Genomic DNA, 19,200 nt, shown 5'->3' on the forward strand with positions numbered 1-19,200 from the left:
GGAAACCCACAAGCAGGACAGAGCACAAGAACACTCTTGCCTCCTGTGGTTTCTAGTAACTGATATTCAGAAGCATTACTGCTTCCAACCATGGAGGCAGATCATAGCCATCATGGCGAGTAACCATGGATTGCCTTTGTCCTTCATGAACTTGTCTAATCCTCTTTAAAAGCCATCCAAGTTGGTGACCATCGCTCCCTCCGTGGGAGCAAATTCCATAGCTTCCCTCTCTCCTGTGCAAATAAATACTTCATTTCGTCCATCCGGAATCTTCCAGCAGAAGGTCCAGAAGTTCTAGTGTTAAGAGAGGGAGAAAGTCTCCTCTACCTCTGTGCTGTGCATAGTTTTAAAAACTTCTGCCATGCCGCCTCTTTCTCTGAACTAAAAGCATCCCAAACTCTGAATCTTTCTTTAAATCAGAGTCGCTCCACACCCCCTTGGATCATTTTGGTCCCTTTTCGATATCCTGAGGCGAGGCGACCAGAACAACGCACAGTAACTCCCACCATTGGCCACGCTGCTTGGGACTGGCAGGAGTTTGGAGTCCCAATAGCATTTGGAGGGCTGCATGTTCCCCACCAAAAGGGATGCGGGTGGCGCTGTGGGTTAAACCACAGAGCCTAGGACTTGCCGATCAGAAGGTCGGCATTTCGAATCCCCGTGACCGGGTGAGCTCCTGTTGCTTGGTCTCTGCTCCTGCCAACCTAGCAGTTCAAAAGCACGTCAAAGTGCAAGTAGATCAATAGGTACCACTCCGGCGGAAAGGTAAACGGCGTTTCCATGCGCTGCTCTGCTTCGCCAGAAGTTGCTTAGTCATGCTGGCCACATGAGTTGGTCACGACTGGACCTAATCATCTGGGGTCCCTTTACCTTTATGTTCCCCACCACTCAGGGGATCGTTGATAAAGGATAGCTCTGTGAACAGCTAATGGTAGGCATGAGAGACAAAAAGAACCTCATTGCCGTACTTGTGAACACAACTTGCTGGGAAGGGCTGTTTTCCTTGAGACTCCACAAGGCACCTACCTGCCTACAGCTTCCTGGACTAAGAATCAGAGAATCATAGAGTTGAATGGGACCCTGAGGATCATCTAGTCCAGCGGTTCTCATCCTGTGGGTCCCCAGATGTTGTTGGACTACAACTTCCATCATCCCTGAGCTCTGGCCTTGCTAGCTAGGGGTGATGGGAGTTGTAGCTCAACAACATCTGGGGACCCACAGGTTGAGAAAGGCTGATCTAGTCTAAGCCCCTGCAATACAGGAATATGCCACTGTTCCTTCTGGGGATCGAACCCGCAACTTTGGTGCTGTCAGCACCGCACTGTGACCAACTGAGCTCTAATGAGACTGGCTGGACCTTTTTCCTCTTCCAGCATTGCTCTCCTCCTGTTGTCAGACCCAAGCTGTGCAATGGCCGGAGGAGAGCCTTAGCTGCGGGATTTGACAATTAACTCCCCGATCTGCTGCTTTTCTGCTCTCTGACCTTGTCAGTGGTGGTGGGGGTAAAGGGCACCTGCGAGGAGGCAAGTCCGCCCGGGAGGTCGGCGTGGTATCTAAGAGAGGTCAGGCTGTGGCATATTGCTTGGTGATGACTTTGGCTGACGTTCCGAAAGCTCTACTGACTCCGCTTCCTCTTGCTGACTGATGGCCTGTGCTCAGCTGTCAATTGCAGTGCCGTTTCCCCTGAGTAAGTTCCTCCTCCTGTCATTGTGTTGGCCCAGGGATGAACAAAGCCCCCTGAAGCAAGTGACTTGGATGGAGAGCAAAGCTGTTGTGGTCCTCATAGGAGATTATGGTTGGGTCCGGTTTGGTGCTGTGTCTGATTTTGGTGGTGATGGGAGGGGAAAAAAGCAGTGAGCTTTGACTCTTGCTTGCAAACTGCCCAAGCACGATAACAGAAGACAGAGCGTGGTTTGCCTTTCTTAAGGGTTCTCCGAAGTGAGATTTCTTGCCCCCTAGTGCAGGTAGCTGGCATTGAGTGGGTTTGATAAGGTAGCGAATCACAAGCTAACCAGTGCAGACTGTATGGAGGAGACTGGCATATGCAGCAGGTAGAAAACCGTTGTCTAATTGGATACTAATTGGAACTTCTTTCACAAGTGAAGGAAAGCTGACCATGCTTCTGAGCATGTGCGAAGTACCTTTCCCTCCCTGCTGTGTAATCAGAAGCAGTCCTCTGACATTTTTAGGGGTGGGGGTTGCAAGATAAGACTGTGGCTTCTAGGCTAGAGCCTCCTTCTTTTGTAGAAGGTGAATTTTCCCGAAAACTATGTGTGTGTGTACACACACACACACACACACACACAGAGAGAGAGAGAGAGAGAGAGAGAGAGAGAGAGAGAGAGAGGCTGGTTGTGTTCTGTCTGGATAAGCCAAATCCGTAGCTGAGCAAGATGACACATCTTTCTGCTTTACCCTGGGTAGCAAGAATTCATGGGAGGTCTTGTTTTCGGGAACAGTGTTTTTGGAGGGCCACACTGGTGCCACACCTTGTGCCAATGTGCTGGGTTGATTGTTTTCTGAGAGCCTTCCTGAAGGAGAACTCTCCAGTGCCAAGTACGCAGAATGTTGAGACTGGGACCGGGGTGTGCGCACGATATTTATAAACATGGCAATACAGTAGATTTAGGGAAAAAAGAATCCCAAACCTCTGGAGGAGTGGCGCTCCTACAGTGTTAGGCCTGCGGATTAGAAGCCAGATCCTGGGCTAGGGGCCTGTAGAAGCATGTAAGAAAGGCAGAGGCCAGGGGAATGTGTAAAACAGCTCTCCCCAGCTCCCTTAAGATATGGAACTGCAATTCCCATCAGCCCTAGCCAGTGGAGTGATGGGAATTATAGTCCAGCAATATCTAGAGGCACTAGGTTGGGGAAGGCTGGTATAAACAGTGCAAGCTTTAGAAAATATTAGGAAAAAGAATTAGGTGCAATGAGAGGAAATGTTAAAATATGTGCATAATAGTCGCTGGATGCAGAAATGGACAGAGTTCTTAAAATCAATTAAAGTATCAGGTCAGAGTTCTTGTCCTTTTAAAAGCTGTGTCATGAAATTTCCTTTTCTGCCTGTCCTTTTTGGCATCTGCCCACCCTAAAAAACCTAGGCTGACTTTTTAGTTTACTCCTGTGTATGCTAGGTTACTGGAACTGGCAGGGGAAGGGATTTGGATGGAGGAAGAAATTATCTGAGGGATAAGTTGTGTGGTCCCGATTGCTATCTGGTTTGGGAGTTGGGGAGGAATTGGGGAGGGTCCTGCTCCTCAGCCGCCAGAGTCTCCCTGCAAAAGCCTCTGTTGTGACAGCTGGGCTCCTGGGGCCTAGTTCAGTTCAAACTCTGCGATAGTATGGGCTGCAAGGGAATTCCCGTTCTCCAGAGTGGGCTGTGGGATTGGAACTGAATGCCCAGTTGAAGAAAAGGGAACTGAAGTCGAAAGAAAACCCTTAAAAATGTTACAACTCCCCATCTCCTCCAGATTGACATTGATCATTATGAAAGCCCACTTAACGAACAAGGCCTTGCAGCACATTTGAAAGATGCTTGGGTCTTTGGAGTTTTACTGAGTGTGGCTTTGGCTGCCTGGAAAGGTCAGAAAAGATGCTGCAGGTACTTTGATGCAAATATACTTTGTCTGCAGTACCAGGATAATTGGCAAAAGCAGAAATTTATGTATAGTTGACCCCCCCCCCTTATAATATAGCAAAATGTTTTACACACACACACACACACACACACACACACACACACACACACAATTAAACCAAGGTGTTTGGATTTAAATCCCACCACATGGAGATTCTTGTGTTAAATTGTTGGGTTTTAGCCTGATTGAATTTAAAGTTTTGCTAACTGTGCCCTTTGTGAGACCCTTCATTTTAATTGAACTTGCTTCTCTGTGGGTCTTTGCTTATTTCAGTCAGGCTTGCCACTCGTTCAGTTTGTTTCCTAGAGGAAGGAAGTAACAAATAAGAACCTTTTAATAACTAGAACATGTTTGCTCACAAGCGATCACAATCTAGTACCAGTCTGTGTTTCCAGGAGTCTAAACTCGTAACTATGCGCCGGTTCCCTTGAGCAGTTACCTGCCTTGGAAATCCTCCCATTATCTTAACTTGTTAGGAAATTGTAAATAAGGTATTTGTTAGTTACAGTCTGTATTCTGATAAGCTGAGAATGTTGTTATCATGTGCCTACGAAAAAGACACCTATTTTTTCATTAAAAAATCAAACTTTATTGACATAAACACATACAGAATACAGTAAAAATAATGGATATGGCAAAGAAAAAGGAATGTGAAAGTAGAAAAATAAAACACAGATACAGAGGAGGGGTAAAAAAACCCAAGAAACTGCTGAAAATACAATGCCTCATTCAGTTGTCAGATATGAGAAGAAGGTGGGTCAATTTAGTTCTCAGTAAAACCTCTCCACATGCTTGTCTGTTGTACAGGTGGTGTAGTGGGCTGTTCAATTGAGTTAGCATAGCAGAGGAACTTATACCATATTCAGTAAAAAAGGACAAGGCACCTGATTTTGGCAAAGCATTGTACATAAGATTAAAAACAAGGAAGGCTTTGCCCATGCTTTGTTTGGGCTTTCTTAACATCAGAGCTTCAAAACTGGGACTGTCAGGCAAGAGGCACTGCTATATGCTTTGGGTGGTATTAAACCAGGTTTCCTCAACCTCGGCCCTGCAGATGTTTTGAGACTACAATTCCCATCATCCCTGACCACTGGTCCTGCTAGCTAGGGATCATGGGAGTTGTAGGCCAAAAACATCTGGAGGGCCAAGGCTAAGGAAGCCTGTATTAAGCTATGCCTGGAGCAACTGAAACTAATGAACATGACTAAGTTAGGTCCATTAATTTTAGTGGGTCTTCTCTTAGTTGAATATCACCCTATGATTATGGCTCTCAGCCGATTAGTGATGGGGAACCTTGGGTCCAGGTCCAAAGGCACCCCTCTGGGCCTCTTTGTCTGGGCCTTGAAACTCCCCAAGCCCACACCCTTCATTTGTGCTTCTGCACACCCAGAGTGTTTGGCCCCAGTCAACAAATGCTGCAGTTAACTGCCCTTCACTCTTCCTTTTTAATCAGAATTTGTGTACTGCTTGATGGTAAGAAACCCACTAGGCAGTCTACGAAAATACAGTGTTTATAATACCACAATGCCTTCATTATATTTAAAATGTATACTGGATTATGGCGCAATATAACATCATTGAACATATGGAAGTGCATTTTGCTGAACCAGGCCATTGTTCCAGCTAGCTCAGTATTGTCTACTCTGACTGGCAGCGACAGAGGGCTTTGCCGGCACCTGGTACCTGAGCATTTTAAACTAGGGGTGTCGGGAATAGGCTCTTCCACAAAGTTACTATTGAATTCTCCCATAACTTTGGATGAGACATATTTAGCCACTGTAGAAACAAGAAACGAGGCACAAACAACAGTTGTAAAGTTTGAACAAATCCATCTGAAGTTCTTGATGTAGAAATTCCCTTAGATTTTCAAACTGTCCGCTAACGGGTTTGCTTGTTTGTAAACAGCAATGCAATCAAAAATAAGTAAACATTTTATGTGCAATTACAGAAACAAGTAATACAATTCCAAGCAAAAGCAGCAGAGTTTAGATTAACCAAAGCAGAAGAGGTGGGTCCTGCAAAAATGCCTTAATTGTTGAACGGCCCAGGGTAAAGAAGGGCATCTTCAGGATTAATAAATGGGACTATTCAGAGAAGGTAACAACTTGGAAAAACTTGTGTGTGAAAATGAGCAAAGTGTGTGCTCATAGGCCTATCTCTTCACTCGAATCAGCTTGATGTCCTTCACATGTTTTGGACTACAGTTCCCATAATCCTTTAGCCATGCTGGCTGGAGCTGATGGAGGTTGGAAGTCCAACAACATCAACATCCGGGTTGACTATGGCTGACATAAATAGTTTGGGGGAAAGTGTTCTTCATGATCCTTATACAGTACCTCTCTACTTGCATATTTAATGTTGCCCCCCTGAATCTCTGGTTGAATTATCCCCAGTTTAAAGATTGGTTCTCCCCACTCCTGCTATCCAAATGTAATTGCCATGCTTGAGCAAGCTGCCTCCAGGTTTCTAGCTGCCGGCTTGCTTGGTTAGTGATGTGGCTGTGTTTAAGAGGAAGAAGAAAGTGCTCTTGAGTGCAGTTGACCCACCTACAGAAGGCGGTAAGCAACTCCTGTTGATTGTATCAGATTTGACTTGCACCGTGTTCCTATATAAGCAGCAGAGGCATGAGAAGCTTCTACCTTGGAATTTGAGCATACTTAATTTTGCCTTGTCTGAAGAAATAGTGCATCTCAGCTACAATCAGGTATATTTAAATGAACTATTTTGCTTAACATTTTATTACAAAAAGATAGAGTGCAGTTGCAAAACGTTAACAAATCTTTGGTACTGCCATTTTAATTTGCAAAAAAAGGCGTTTATGGTTCTCATTCACCCTCTTCAGAACTCAAAGAGTTCAGGTGAAGTGGCAGGGCTGGTTCGGAGTGCCTCACTCGAGACCACATATTATGGCAAAAGTGGGACTTGAATCAAAACTCTGAAAAGAGGTTTCTTGGAAGGAGGTATACAGAAAACATAAAACGAAGTGATGGACAAGCCAGTAGAGTAGTTGCTTGTTTAGTCTTCTGGTTGGAGAGGTGCAAAAGCTGCTTCTTTTTAAAAATTGCTTTTTATGGAGTTTTAAATTGGTTATTCGTCTACATATTCCGTTCACTCTTTAACATATATTGTACACATATAAAAAAAATCAAACAATAACAATATTTCTACACAAGTGACTTCCCACCACCTCAGCTTCTGTTGTCTTTCGCTTTTCAACTATGTTGTTTTTCCTTATTGCCTTTCTAATACATAATATATCTCAGGGGTGGCCAACTCCCAAGAGACTGCGATCTACTCCCAGAATTAAAAACTGCCCTTTTTTTAGGGGGTCTGGTCAAAGTTGTTCAGCTTCTTTTAGGGAGAAAGGGGAACAGCCACTCACCAACAGATCGCTGCGGAAACTACTAACAGCCTCACTCAGTAAACTCCCGGGCTTCCGTTCTGCAGATCATGTGACAATGGAGGCAGGGCGAGGGGGGCCGGGCCAGATTCTAATTTACCAGTGGAAAGGGACCCAGGGATCCCTTTGGGATTCTACCAAAACCTCCCAGGGATCTACCTGTAGATCGCAATCGACCTGTTGGACATACCTGATATATCTTACCTATCTGATCTTTACTTTGCAAAATTTACTCGGAACGTATCAGGGATTTTATTTGAGAACAATGTTTTCCCTGATAATCTTTTACACATTCCCACTCCGTTTGGAATTTTTGGTTTGGTTGGTTCCTAATTGCCTCTGCATTGCTTGCTAATTCCAAATACTGGTACAATTTAGTTTGCCATTCTTCCTTTGTTGGTGTCCTATCCCCCTTCCGGTTTCTAGCGATTAACATTCTTGTTGCTGTTGTAGCACGAGAGGTGCAAGAGTTTCAAGTGGAGAGTTTGTTGGACTTGGACTCTGGTTCAGATTTCGGGTGATGGGAAAGGCCTCTGCCTGAGACCTTGGGAGAGCCGCTGCCAGTCAGAGTAGGCTAGATGGAAAAGTAGCCCGACCTTCTAATTTGAAGCTGGCTTCCAACATTCCCATGTTTGCCGTGCTTGCTGGGTGGCTGTTTGCCAAAGTAGGCTCCCACTCTCACCCCCCAAGTTGTTCTTGGTAAGAGAGCTGGCCTTTGTGTTTTGAAGGACTTATTAATGAGGGAGGCAGGCCAGCCGGCTAGGCCTTGGAGGAGCTAGCTCGGCCCCAATTTGCCATGTTTGTGAAGCCGGCGTGGTGCTGGCGGGAAGAGCAATGAGTGCCGCAGATAAAGAAGAGCGACACATTTAGCAGACGCCTGATAAAAGGCGCCTGGCTCGTTGCAAGTGGGGGGGGGGGAATGAGTTTGTGCTTCCCTTGGCCGCATTCGCACCATACGTATGATGTTGTTTTAAACAGTCAGGGCTTCTTCTCCCAAAGGATTCTGGGAGCTGTCGGTGGTTAAGGGTGCTGAGAGTCGTGAGGAGAACCCCATTCCCCTCACAGAGCTACAGTTGCCCTAGTGGTTTTAACAGCCAATCCTCCTTCACAGGAAAATCTCGGAATTGTAGCTCTTGGAGGGGAATGCGGGTCTCCCAGCAACTCTTGGCACCCTTAACAAACTACATCTCCCAGGATACTTTGGGGGAAGCCATGACGGTTTAAAGTGGTATCACACTGCTTTAAACGTATGGTGTGGATGTGCCCTTGGTAAAATGGAAAGCTTTCGGTTTTGGCTGTAGAGTCCTGCTGCAGGAGCCCTGGACATTATCGTTGTCGTTTGGTGTCATAGGACTGACTCCTCACTCACCTTCTCCTCTATAACCTTTCTATCAGATGGGGCAGTCATCACTCTTGACTTTTGACAGGATGTGCTCTCTATTTTTAAGCTTTCTTGTCCCCCTCCCTCCCTTGTTACAGAGTGAATTTGATGCTGTCTTCGTATTTCAGGCTTTGTAGCTGAGAAAGAAGACTAGAAAGGGGTCAGGGGGGAGGATGCTAGACTACTTAGGCCTGATTCAGCAGGGCTCTTTCGTTAGGTATTTGGCTCAAAACACCCCCAGTTTGCACCGGGCTGTGTCTCCAGGCTGCTGTTTTGCATTTGGGTCTGGTTAGTGAGCTTCAGGATTCTTCTAGTGAAAAGCAAAGTGGACGTCTTCCCTCCAAAGTCCTATGGTTTGACCATTCCTGAGCTGTTTTAGTCCAGCATCACATTTTGCAGCAGCCGATAGTTGCTAGAAGTTGTTTATGGTCATGTCTGGCTTCGAACAATGCTCGATTTTCTGTTTCCAGTCCCTTTCAAGCATAACTCCTCAACCCAACTTCTGGATAGCTCAGCTGGTTAGGATGTGGTGCCAACAGTGCCAAGGTTTCAGGTTCAATCCCCATGTGGGGAGAATTGTGGGGGGTTGGACTAGACTAGAGAATCCTTAGGGTCCCTTTCAGCTCTACAATTATATTTTGTTTTAAATGAAAATTCGCTGGAACCCAGAGCAAGGTTCTGCGCTCAAGTGTAGCAAGCTTCCTTCTATGGAGTCAGAATATTGATCCATTTATTGTCTCTGGAAGTCAGCGCTCCAGATTTCCACAAAAGCATCTGTCCCAGCCCCACCTGGAGATTCCAGGGATTTGAAACTGGGATCTTCTGCATGCAAAGCAGGTGCTCTAACACTGTGCTGCGAACCTTCTCTTAATGCAGTTGCGGAGTACGCACAGCCTTGGTCATTGACAGGCAGCAAAAATACTAACACATCTACACCCAGGGCTTTGATTGGACGTGAAGGAAGGATGCCCACAGATAATGCTGTCTTGGTGTCTTCTTGATGATGGCAGAGGGTAGGTGCTCACAAAGCAAGCCAGTCTCTTTACCCCTTTTGCTACTGGGGTGAAAGGTGTTTAGTACATGCGTCCCCTGGAAACATTTTGGAAAACTGTTCCAAAGAGCAAGAACATGAGAAAAGGATCCCTGTTGGATCGGGCCAGGGGCCCATCTGGTCCAGAACCCTGTTCTCACAGTGGGGAAACCAGCAAGCAGGATTTGAGGCGCAAGAGCCCTCTCCCCTTGTGTGGTTTCCAGCAGCCGGTATTCAGAAGCATTGCTTCCTCTTAACCAGGGGACAGCAAACTTTTTCTGCAGCGGTCCGGTCCACTATCCCTCAGACCTTGTGGGGGGCCGGACTATATTTTTTTGGGGGGGGGGGATGAACATATGCCCCACAAATAACCCAGAGATGCATTTTAAATAAAAGGACACATCCTACTCATGCTGATTCCCGGACCATCCATGGGCCGGATTTAGAAGGCGATTGGACCAGATCCTGCCCCCGGGCCTTAGTTTGCCTACCCATGCTCTTGACTATAGCTGGAGAGCAGAACCATCATGGCTAGAGAAGCATTGCGAAGGTAGCAACTTGTGCAGAACTGCGTTGGATCTCGATGTGGGCATTTGGCAAATCTTCTAGAAGGTGGACTCCGATAATATACCACATGTATAAAGCTGGCCTTTCCCTATTTGTGAATACCGCTAAAACCAAGCGACATCCTCTCGCGAGAGGTTGGGCTCCCTCTCTGTGGGAACCAGGGCCTTGTGAAGGTCCACGCCTCGTTCTTGACCCTCTCCTTTTCCTCTCTACCCCGCAGGCCTACGAACTCTCCACCTTAACGGGCACTCAGGTGTTGCTGCTCGTAGCCAGCGAGACGGGCCACGTCTACACGTTCGCCACGCGGAAGCTGCAGCCCATGATCACCAGCGAGACGGGGAAAGCGCTGATCCAGACATGCTTGAACTCTCCTGACTCTCCTCCTCGGTCAGACCCAACCACTGATCAGCGCATGAGCGCTACGGGCTTTGAGGAGACGGACCTCACTTATCAGGTGTCCGAGTCAGATAGCAGTGGAGAAACAAAGGTATAGACACCCACCCTTTTTCGTGCTGTGGAGGGCTTGGAGGAGGGGGGAATTATTCCTACAGGTCTCTGGGGCGGGAAGAACCTTGTACTTGCAACCTTGCCTTCTACCTTGGAGAAGGTTTACCTGGGAGGACTACAGAGCACAGGTGGGCAGATTTCAGGCTTGTTGGGTGGGTCTATTGTGCATGTGTGGGAGAGGAAGAGTGGAGATGAACTTGTGTTGAGGGTGACCTAGCATCTGCAGGAAGGAAGCCTGATGTTCTCATCAATTGGCCTCCATGCTCCTTTTAGAACCTTGGATCTTCCAGGGTTCCGAATCACATGGGGTGCCGACTCAAGTAGCAAGAGACTCTGCCCGTCCGGCAGAGGTTCAAGCCTCCCACATGGAAAGAGCCACTCACCCCTGCATGTGTGAATGATTTGAGAACCTGCTAGATCAGGCCAGTGGCCCATCCAGTTCAGCATCCTCTTCTGGCCGCCCAGGTGCCAGTGGGAAGCCTGCAAAAGCAGGACATGGGCACCAGCAACAATCTGCAATTCCCAGTACCTGGCATTCAGAGGCATTTTGCTGCTGACTTCAGAGGCAGTGCGCGGCCATTGTCGCTAGTAGCAGCAGATAGCCTTTATCCTCCATGAATTGGTCCGGTCCTCTTTGACCTGAAGGAGCATCTCCACCCACCTTGTCCATCCCGGAAACTGAGGTCCAGCTCTGGGGGCCTTCTAGCAGTTCCCTCATTGCAAGTAGTGAAGCTATAGGGAACCAGGCAGAGGGCCTTCTCAGCACCCTCCCTGTGGAACGCTCTCCTGTCAGAGGTCAAGGAAATAAACGACTATCTGACTTTTAGAAAACATCCGAAGGCAGCCCTGGTTAGGGAAGTTTTTTATGTTTTATGTTTTATCGTGTTTTTAATACTCTGTTGGGAGCCTCCAGGAGTAGCTGGCGCAACTCAGTCAGATAGGCATCATAGAAATAAATTATTATTATTATTAGGCCATCCAAGTTGGTGGGCATCCCTGCTTCCTGTGGGAGTGAGTTCCATAGTTCAACCACTTGCTGCACAAAGAAGTACTTTTTAAAACCTTGCAACGTTCAGCTTCGATAGATGCCCACCAGTCCCCTTGTTGCAAGAGAGGGAGAAAACTATTCCTGTATCCTCTGCCACCATGCCATGCATAATTTCATAAGCTTCCACCGTGACACCTCTTTACTTGCCTTTTCTCTAAACTAAAGAGTCCCAAACTCTGCAGCGCCTCCCCCTATAGGGGAGCTACTCCTATGGAATAAGACTTAAGAGAATCAGACCCCTCCGTATTATTATTATTAGTAGTATTATTATTCTGGCTTCGGTGATCTGTGGTGTTGGCAGGGGACAAGTCTATGGACCCGAGCCTCCTTTTGGCTGTAAAGATTCCTATATAGTGTGACTCCTAGCGTTCAGTTGTCTCTCCCTTACCTCCTCCTCCTCCCTCCTTCCCTGGGACTTGAGTAGTTGTGCCCTGTCAACTCTGCTGGAGCTCTGCCGAAGTGGAAGCAGGGCTGAGCCTCGCCTTGCCCTCGGCAGCACGGTCCTGGATGGGACCGTGGGGTGGGTTGAGGGGGTGCAGAGCGACAGGTGCTGCTTGCCTCCCTCCCCCCCCCGGCCACCCCGTGCCCCTCGCCAAGGAGTCCTGCTTTTCGGTTATCTCTCCTTGGGCGTCTCTCTGCTCGCGCTCATTGATAAAAATTTGATTCTGCCTCCGTGGCCATATAAGGCCCGGTTTCCTTCCCCGGAGTCCCTGGCTGGGCCCCTCACATTCCTTATAAGCTGCAGCTGTCTCTTGCTTTGGTGCTGTTTTGGAAGGGGGCAGGGAGGACACGGGGAATTGAAGCACTTGGCTGAACAGACTATTCCTTCTCTCCCTCTCCCTCTCTCTGTCTCCAACCAGCTCCTCTGCTGGCTTAACTCACAGCTCGCTTCTCAGCAGCTATCGTATCAGTAAAGGGAGCCGACAGCCCTGATAACGTGGGACAATTGCTCCCCTTCTCCCAGGAAGCTTAAAAGGTCTTGGGCTTGCTATCTGTATGACTTTACTCTGCTTTTATATAGCACCTTCTCGAGGCACCAGAGTTCTTCATGCACATACATGCATCTCACAAAATACAGTAGTGCCCCGCAAGACGAATGCCTCGCAAGACAAAAAACTCGCTAGACGAAAGGTTTTTTCGTCCGCGATTTGCCTCGCAAGACGAATTCCCCTATGGGCTTGCTTCGCAAGACGAAAGCCCATAGGGAAATCTCCGGGGACCTCTTTTAAATGCTAGCGGTGGGGAGCAAAGCCTTTCCCCCCCCCTCCGGCCTTCAGAAGAGGTCCAGGAAGGCTGGCGGGGGCCAAAAGGCTTTGCTCCCCAGGGCCAGCATTTTAAAAGCAGTCCGGGATAGCAGGGAAGCGCTTCCTGCTATCCCGGACGGCTTTTGAAGGCAGGAGAGATCCGCGAAGCCTGGGCGCGCTGCGCGCAGGCTTCGGCATGCCGGCAAGTCTCCGCCAGCAGCGGCAGAGCTGCCGCTGCTGGCAGAGAGATCCGCGAAGCCTGGGCGCGCTGCGCACAGGCTTCGGCATGCCGGCAAGTCTCCGCCAGCAGCGGCAGAGCTGCCGCTGCTGGCAGAGAGATCCGCGAAGCCTGGGCGCGCTGCGCACAGGCTTCGGGATGCCGGCAAGTCTCCGCCAGCAGCCGCAGAGCTGCCGCTGCTGGCAGAGAGATCCGCGAAGCCTGGGCGCGCTGCGCACAGGCTTCGGGATGCCGGCAAGTCTCCGCCAGCAGCGGCAGAGCTGCCGCTGCTGGCAGAGAGATCCGCGAAGCCTGGGCGCGCTGCGCACAGGCTTCGGGATGCCGGCAAGTCTCCGCCAGCAGCGGCAGAGCTGCCGCTGCTGGCAGAGAGATCCGCGAAGCCTGGGCGCGCTGCGCACAGGCTTCGGGATGCCGGCAAGTCTCCGCCAGCAGCGGCAGAGCTGCCGCTGCTGGCAGAGAGATCCGCGAAGCCTGGGCGCGCTGCGCACAGGCTTCGGGATGCCGGCAAGTCTCCGCCAGCAGCGGCAGAGCTGCCGCTGCTGGCAGAGAGATCCGCGAAGCCTGGGCGCGCTGCGCACAGGCTTCGGGATGCCGGCAAGTCTCCGCCAGCAGCGGCAGAGCTGCCGCTGCTGGCAGAGAGATCCGCGAAGCCTGGGCGCGCTGCGCACAGGCTTCGGGATGCCGGCAAGTCTCCGCCAGCAGCGGCAGAGCTGCCGCTGCTGGCAGAGAGATCCGCTGGGAAGGAATCCCTTGGACCCCCGCGGGACTTCAAAAGAGCTTCGGGAAGTCCAGCGGGGGGCCAAGGGATTCCCCCCCAGCCGCCCGCATTTAAAAGCATTCCGGGCAAAGCAGCGAAGTGCGCTGCTTTCCCCGGAGTGCTTTTAAACGTGGGCGGCTGGGAAGGAATCCCTTGGACCCCCGCCGGACTTCAAAAGAGCTTCGGGAAGTCCAGCGGGGGGCCAAGGGATTCCCTCCCAGCCGCCCGCCTTTAGAAGCGCTCGGGGGAACACCTGCCCCCGCCGCCCCACTTCGGAAAGCTGTTCCGAAGTGGGGCGGGCAGGCGGGGACACCCGCCCCCGCCGCCCCACTTCGGAAAGCTGTTCCGAAGTGGGGGGGGGGCGGTAACACCCGGCCCCGCCGCCCCACTTCGGAAAGCTGTTCCGAAGTGGGGCGGGAACACCCGGCCCCGCCGCCCCACTTCGGAAAGCTGTTCCGAAGTGGGGCGGGAACACCCGGCCCCGCCGCCCCACTTCGGAAAGCTGTTCCGAAGTGGGGCGGGGGGGGGCGGGGACACCTGGCCCCGCCGCCCCACTTCGGAAAGCTGTTCCGAAGTGGGGAGGGGGGGCGGGAACACCTGGCCCCGCCGCCCCACTTCGGAAAACTGTTCCGAAGTGGGGGGGGGGCGGGAACACCCGGCCCCGCCGCCCCACTTCGGAAAGCTGTTCCGAAGTGGGGCGGGAACACCCGGCCCCGCCGCCCCACTTCGGAAAGCTGTTCCGAAGTGGGGCGGGGGGGCGGGGACACCTGGCCCCGCCGCCCCACTTCGGAAAGCTGTTCCGAAGTGGGGCGGGGGGGCGGGGACACCTGGCCCCGCCGCCCCACTTCGGAAAGCTGTTCCGAAGTGGGGAGGGGGGGCGGGAACACCTGGCCCCGCCGCCCCACTTCGGAAAACTGTTCCGAAGTGGGGCGGGGGGGGCGGGACACCTGCCCCATCCGCCCCACTTCGGAAAGCTGTTCCGAAGTGGGGCGGGGGGCGGGAACACCTTCTGAAGGCGGGCAGGGGGCGAAAGTCTTTGTCCCCCCTGCCTGCCTTCCCAGGGGCTTTTAAATCGCCCCGGACAGCGGAGAAGTCCTCCGCTGTCCGGAGCGATTTTAAAATGCCGCTCGCCAGCATTTTAAGATAGCCCCGCACAGCGGAGAAGTCCTCCGCTGTCCCAGGGTTTTTTAAAATGCTGGGGGTGGGAAGAAAAGCCCTTGTCCCCCCCCCCCCCCCAGCCTTCAGAAGAGGTCCGGGGACAGACTGTCCCCGGACCTGGTCTGAAGGTGGTTTCCCTAGGAACGCATTAATTGATTTTCAATGCATTCCTATGGGAAACCGTGCATCGCAAGACGAAAAAACCGCAAGACGAAGAGAATTGCGGAACGAATTAATTTCGTCTTGCGAGGCACCACTGTACAGAGTTGTAGAATTGGAAAAGGGACGTCAGGGTCTTTTAGTCCAACCCCCCACAGTGCAGGAATCTCAACTAAAGCATCCACGACAGATCGAATCTCGGCTTAAAAACCTCCAATGATGGAGAGTCCACAACTCCCGAGGGAGACTGTTCCACAGTCAAACAGCTCTTACTGTCTGAAAGTTCTTCCTGATGTTTAGTCGGAATCTCCTTTCTTGTAACTTGAAGCCACTGGTTCGAGTCCTACGCTGCGAAGGAGAAAACATGTTTGCTCCATCTTCCATTTGACAGCCCTTTAGATATTTGAAGATAGCTATCGTATCTCTTCATGTTTCCTCTTTCCCATGCTAAACATTCCCAACTCTCTTTCTCTCTCGATATATATTTATTAGTTTTTTTAACATCTCATTTCCAACAATCACATAACTTAACTTCTTATCTTATACATTGTTTTAGACTTCCATCAACACCTCTGGTGATTTTCTGTTCTTTATCACTTATTCTGCATTTCTTAATATATCTATTACTTTTAATTATCATCAACTAATAGTTCTCCTCATAGTCTTTCTTGCAATATTTCAAATAGTTCTCTTTACAAAACTTCTTGCAGTCCTACTAGCGTAATCTGTTCATTACTATTACTTTTCAAATAGTTCGTGTATTTATTCCAGTCTTCTAAGAATCTCTGGTCCCGCAGGTTTCGAATCCTTCCAGTTAATTTATCCAATTCTGCATAGTCCATCAATTTCATCCACCATTTTTCTTTCGTCGGTAATTCTTCTTGCTTCCATTTTTGTGCCAATAGTATTCTTGCTGCCGAACATTCCCAACTCTCTCAACCGTTCCTCATAAAGCTTGGCAGCCTTCCTCTGCGCTTGTTCCAGCATGTCAGTATCCTCCTGGACACAGGGCTCCAGGTGTGGTCTGACCAAGTCAACAGTCCTCTGAACCTCACAACAATCCTGTAATGTCAGTGGCATTGTTGCTGTCCCCACCCCACCCCCAAGTGCAGATGAAAAGGTTCAGGCTGAGAAGAGAGTGTTTGCTTGAGTCTACCTGATGAGTTGAAGCTAGGATTCAGCCACAGATTTGCTGGCTCTCTCCCTCTTTGCCACCAGGATTTTGGAAGCCCCTTCCACCACATAGGGAGCTAGCTGCCTTCTACTACTGAGTCAGGCTGTCGGTGCAGCTAGCTCAGCATTGTCAATGGCTCTCCAGGGTTTCAGGCAGGCCTTTCCCATCCCTCTCTGGAGGTGCCAGGGTTTGAACCTTCTGCATGCAAGGCAGATGTCCTGCCACATAGGAGACTGCCTAGGCCAGGTCAGACGGTTTTATCTCTTCCGCATCTTTGATTGCTCTGGTCAGCAGCTACCCTGCAAGGTCTCTGGCAGAGGCCTTTCCCGTCATCTGCTGCCTTCTGATCTTCTTCACTGCAGGTGCCATTGTTCCATTTCACAGAATTGTAGAGTTGGTAGGGATCCCGAGGGTCATCTAGTCCAACCCCCTGCAATGCAGGACTCTTTTGCCCAGTGTGAGGCTCGAACCCATGACCCTGAGATTAAGAGTTTCATTCTCTACCGACTGAGCTATCCCTCGGGTAACTGTTGCATGTTCTCAATTGGCAGAAGCTCTCCACAGATTGGAGCGGAGGTCTTTCCCATCACCTCCCGTCCAACCCTTTTAACTGGAGATGCCGGGTTTTGAACTGGAGATGCCGGGTTTTGAACCTGCGGCCCTCTGCGTGAAAAAGCATGTGCTCTCTCCCACTGAGCTGTAGTCCATTTCCAACCTTGAGAAAATCCCTGGCTCTCATTTATTTCCTTTTTGCATATTTTGGAAGATACAGGAAATGAAGCTTCTGTAATAGCTTCCTCGGGTCACAAATCCGACCCCCGGCGCAATAGAGAGCGCAGCGGGCAACTGTATGAAGCAAAATACTCCTCTTGTGAAAACCAGCATTGCTTGAACGGCTTCCCTAGTGTTGCCATAGAGCGGGGTTTCCTAAACTTGGGTCTCCAACTGTGTGTGTTTTTGTTTTTGTTGTTGTTGTTTGACTACGATTCCCATCATCCCTGATCTCTGTTCCTGCTAGCTACAGATGATGGGAGTTGTAGTTCAAAAACAGCTGGAGACCCAAGTTTGGGAAACCCTAACCTAGAGAGACACCTTTGCCCTTCACCAAGCTGGCTTGTGGTGTGTTTGTTTTATGGGGATCATAAGGACGTTAGATGGAAACTTGCTGGTCAGAACAAAAGCTGATCAGTCCACCATGTTGTTCTCACGTTGGTTACCTTCAATGCCTATGGGAAGCTCACATGTAGGGCATGAGGGCTCACTGTCCCCAGCAACTGGTACTTGGAGGCATCCTGCCATCCGCGAGTTGCCACCTGAGAGATGGAGATATCCCCAGTTCCTAGATTTGTGCTTGGGGGCATTGGGGTTTTCCAATTAGCACAGGTCAGCAGTGGAGGTGTATTTCAGATTAGGTCATAATCTTTGCCTTTACAATTGGAGGGTGGGGGGAAACCCCACTAAAACTTATACATGCAGAAAATAATGTACCCACACCCTCACTTTCCCACCCGCGTTTTAGAAGACTGACTGCAGAGGCTAGAACTATGTGCCTTATTGCTGCTCTTGACCTTTTGGAGAAAGGAAGAGGGATTTGAGGAAGCTTTTATTCCTTCTCTGCCCGTTACATAAGGAGCCAATTCCTGTACTTGTGCTCTTTGGAGAGCTTGTTTGTGTGTGTGTGTGGCTGTTGACCGGCTACAAGTCTTCGGACTGAATGGGTTTTTAGTTTTTGGAACAGAGTTCGTCTGTGCTCTTTCCTGTTACCAGTGGAGCTTTTAACTTGAGGTGGTGGGATTTGAACTGGCAACCTCACGTGTGCTCTGTCGCTGCGCTGCAGCCCTTTTGTTGCTGTTGTGGGTTCGAAGGAGAACCAGACAGATCAGAGTGGGCACTTCCTCATCCCAAGAGAGCCACATTCCTTTCTGCTTAACCTTCCAGTGTGGCCACAAGGAGGGTGCATTGCAGGGTTAGTGGGAGATGTGGCTGGGGAGAGTTCCAAGGGTCAGATAGAGAGGTCTGGAGGGCCACATCTGTTGCCCCCCCCATTTGTATTTAATTAAATTTTCAAAAAAATCACATGCACTTTCCAATACATGATATATATTTTCCCTTTCGTTTTGTCAACTCCCCATCCCATTTTCCATGGTATTTTTTTATTTCCCTTCCTTGCTGCATCCTACCTTCACTCTCTTATACCATAACCATCATACAATAATCTCTCATTCTGTTGCTCATAGTTCAAATCCCGCTTGCAAAAATTCCTCTTGCTATCATATTTCTTTAAATAGTCCAAGAAAGCCTTGCATTCTTCGACAAAATACAAGCATCATTAGGTTCTCTTATTTTAGCTGTTAGCTTTGCTGATTCCACATAGTCTTTCACTTTAAGTATCCAGTCTTCTTTGGTGGGAACTTCTTCTTTCCATTTTTGTGCATAAAGAATCCTATCCTGTTACATACATAAACAGCTTCATCATCTTTTTTGGGACTTCAGTCCCTATATTCCCCATGGAGGGCCACCTTTAAGATGATGCTCCCGAGGTCCTTCACCCCTAAAATAGATGATGGGCCTGCCAAGGAACAAGTAAACAGAAATAAGGTTGGAAGGTTTACTCAGGAAGGCGAATCGCTAGCTATTTGCATATTTTCTGTGTCCACTTGTCTATAGATGCATGTTAGATGTCCCCTTTTTGTGTTGTCGGGAAACATAGGCAAACGTAAAGGGACCCCTGACCATTAGGTCCAGTCGCGGCCAACTCTGGGGTTGCGGCGCTCATCTCGCTTTATTGGCCGAGGGAGCCGGCGTACAGCTTTCAGGTCGTGTGGCCAGCATGACTAAGCCGCTTCTGGTGAACTAGAGCAGTGCACGGAAACGCCGTTTACCTTCCCGCCAGAGCGGTACC

The 19,200-nt window shown here is 49.7% G+C and overlaps 1 protein-coding gene across 2 annotated transcripts in view; it reads left to right on the forward strand.

The window, feature by feature from the left end:
* The window catches only part of SRF (serum response factor), a 73,962-nt gene that overhangs the window by 9,360 nt on the left and 45,402 nt on the right, over positions 1-19,200 (forward strand). For both annotated transcript variants that reach the window (XM_028724864.2, XM_028724865.2), the window contains exon 2: positions 10,234-10,500. In XM_028724864.2, coding sequence (XP_028580697.2) covers positions 10,234-10,500 — 267 coding nt within the window. The remainder of the gene's footprint in view (positions 1-10,233; positions 10,501-19,200) is intronic.

The sequence above is a fragment of the Podarcis muralis genome, chromosome 3 (assembly GCF_964188315.1).
Source record: "Podarcis muralis chromosome 3, rPodMur119.hap1.1, whole genome shotgun sequence".
NCBI classification, from domain to species: domain Eukaryota; kingdom Metazoa; phylum Chordata; class Lepidosauria; order Squamata; family Lacertidae; genus Podarcis; species Podarcis muralis.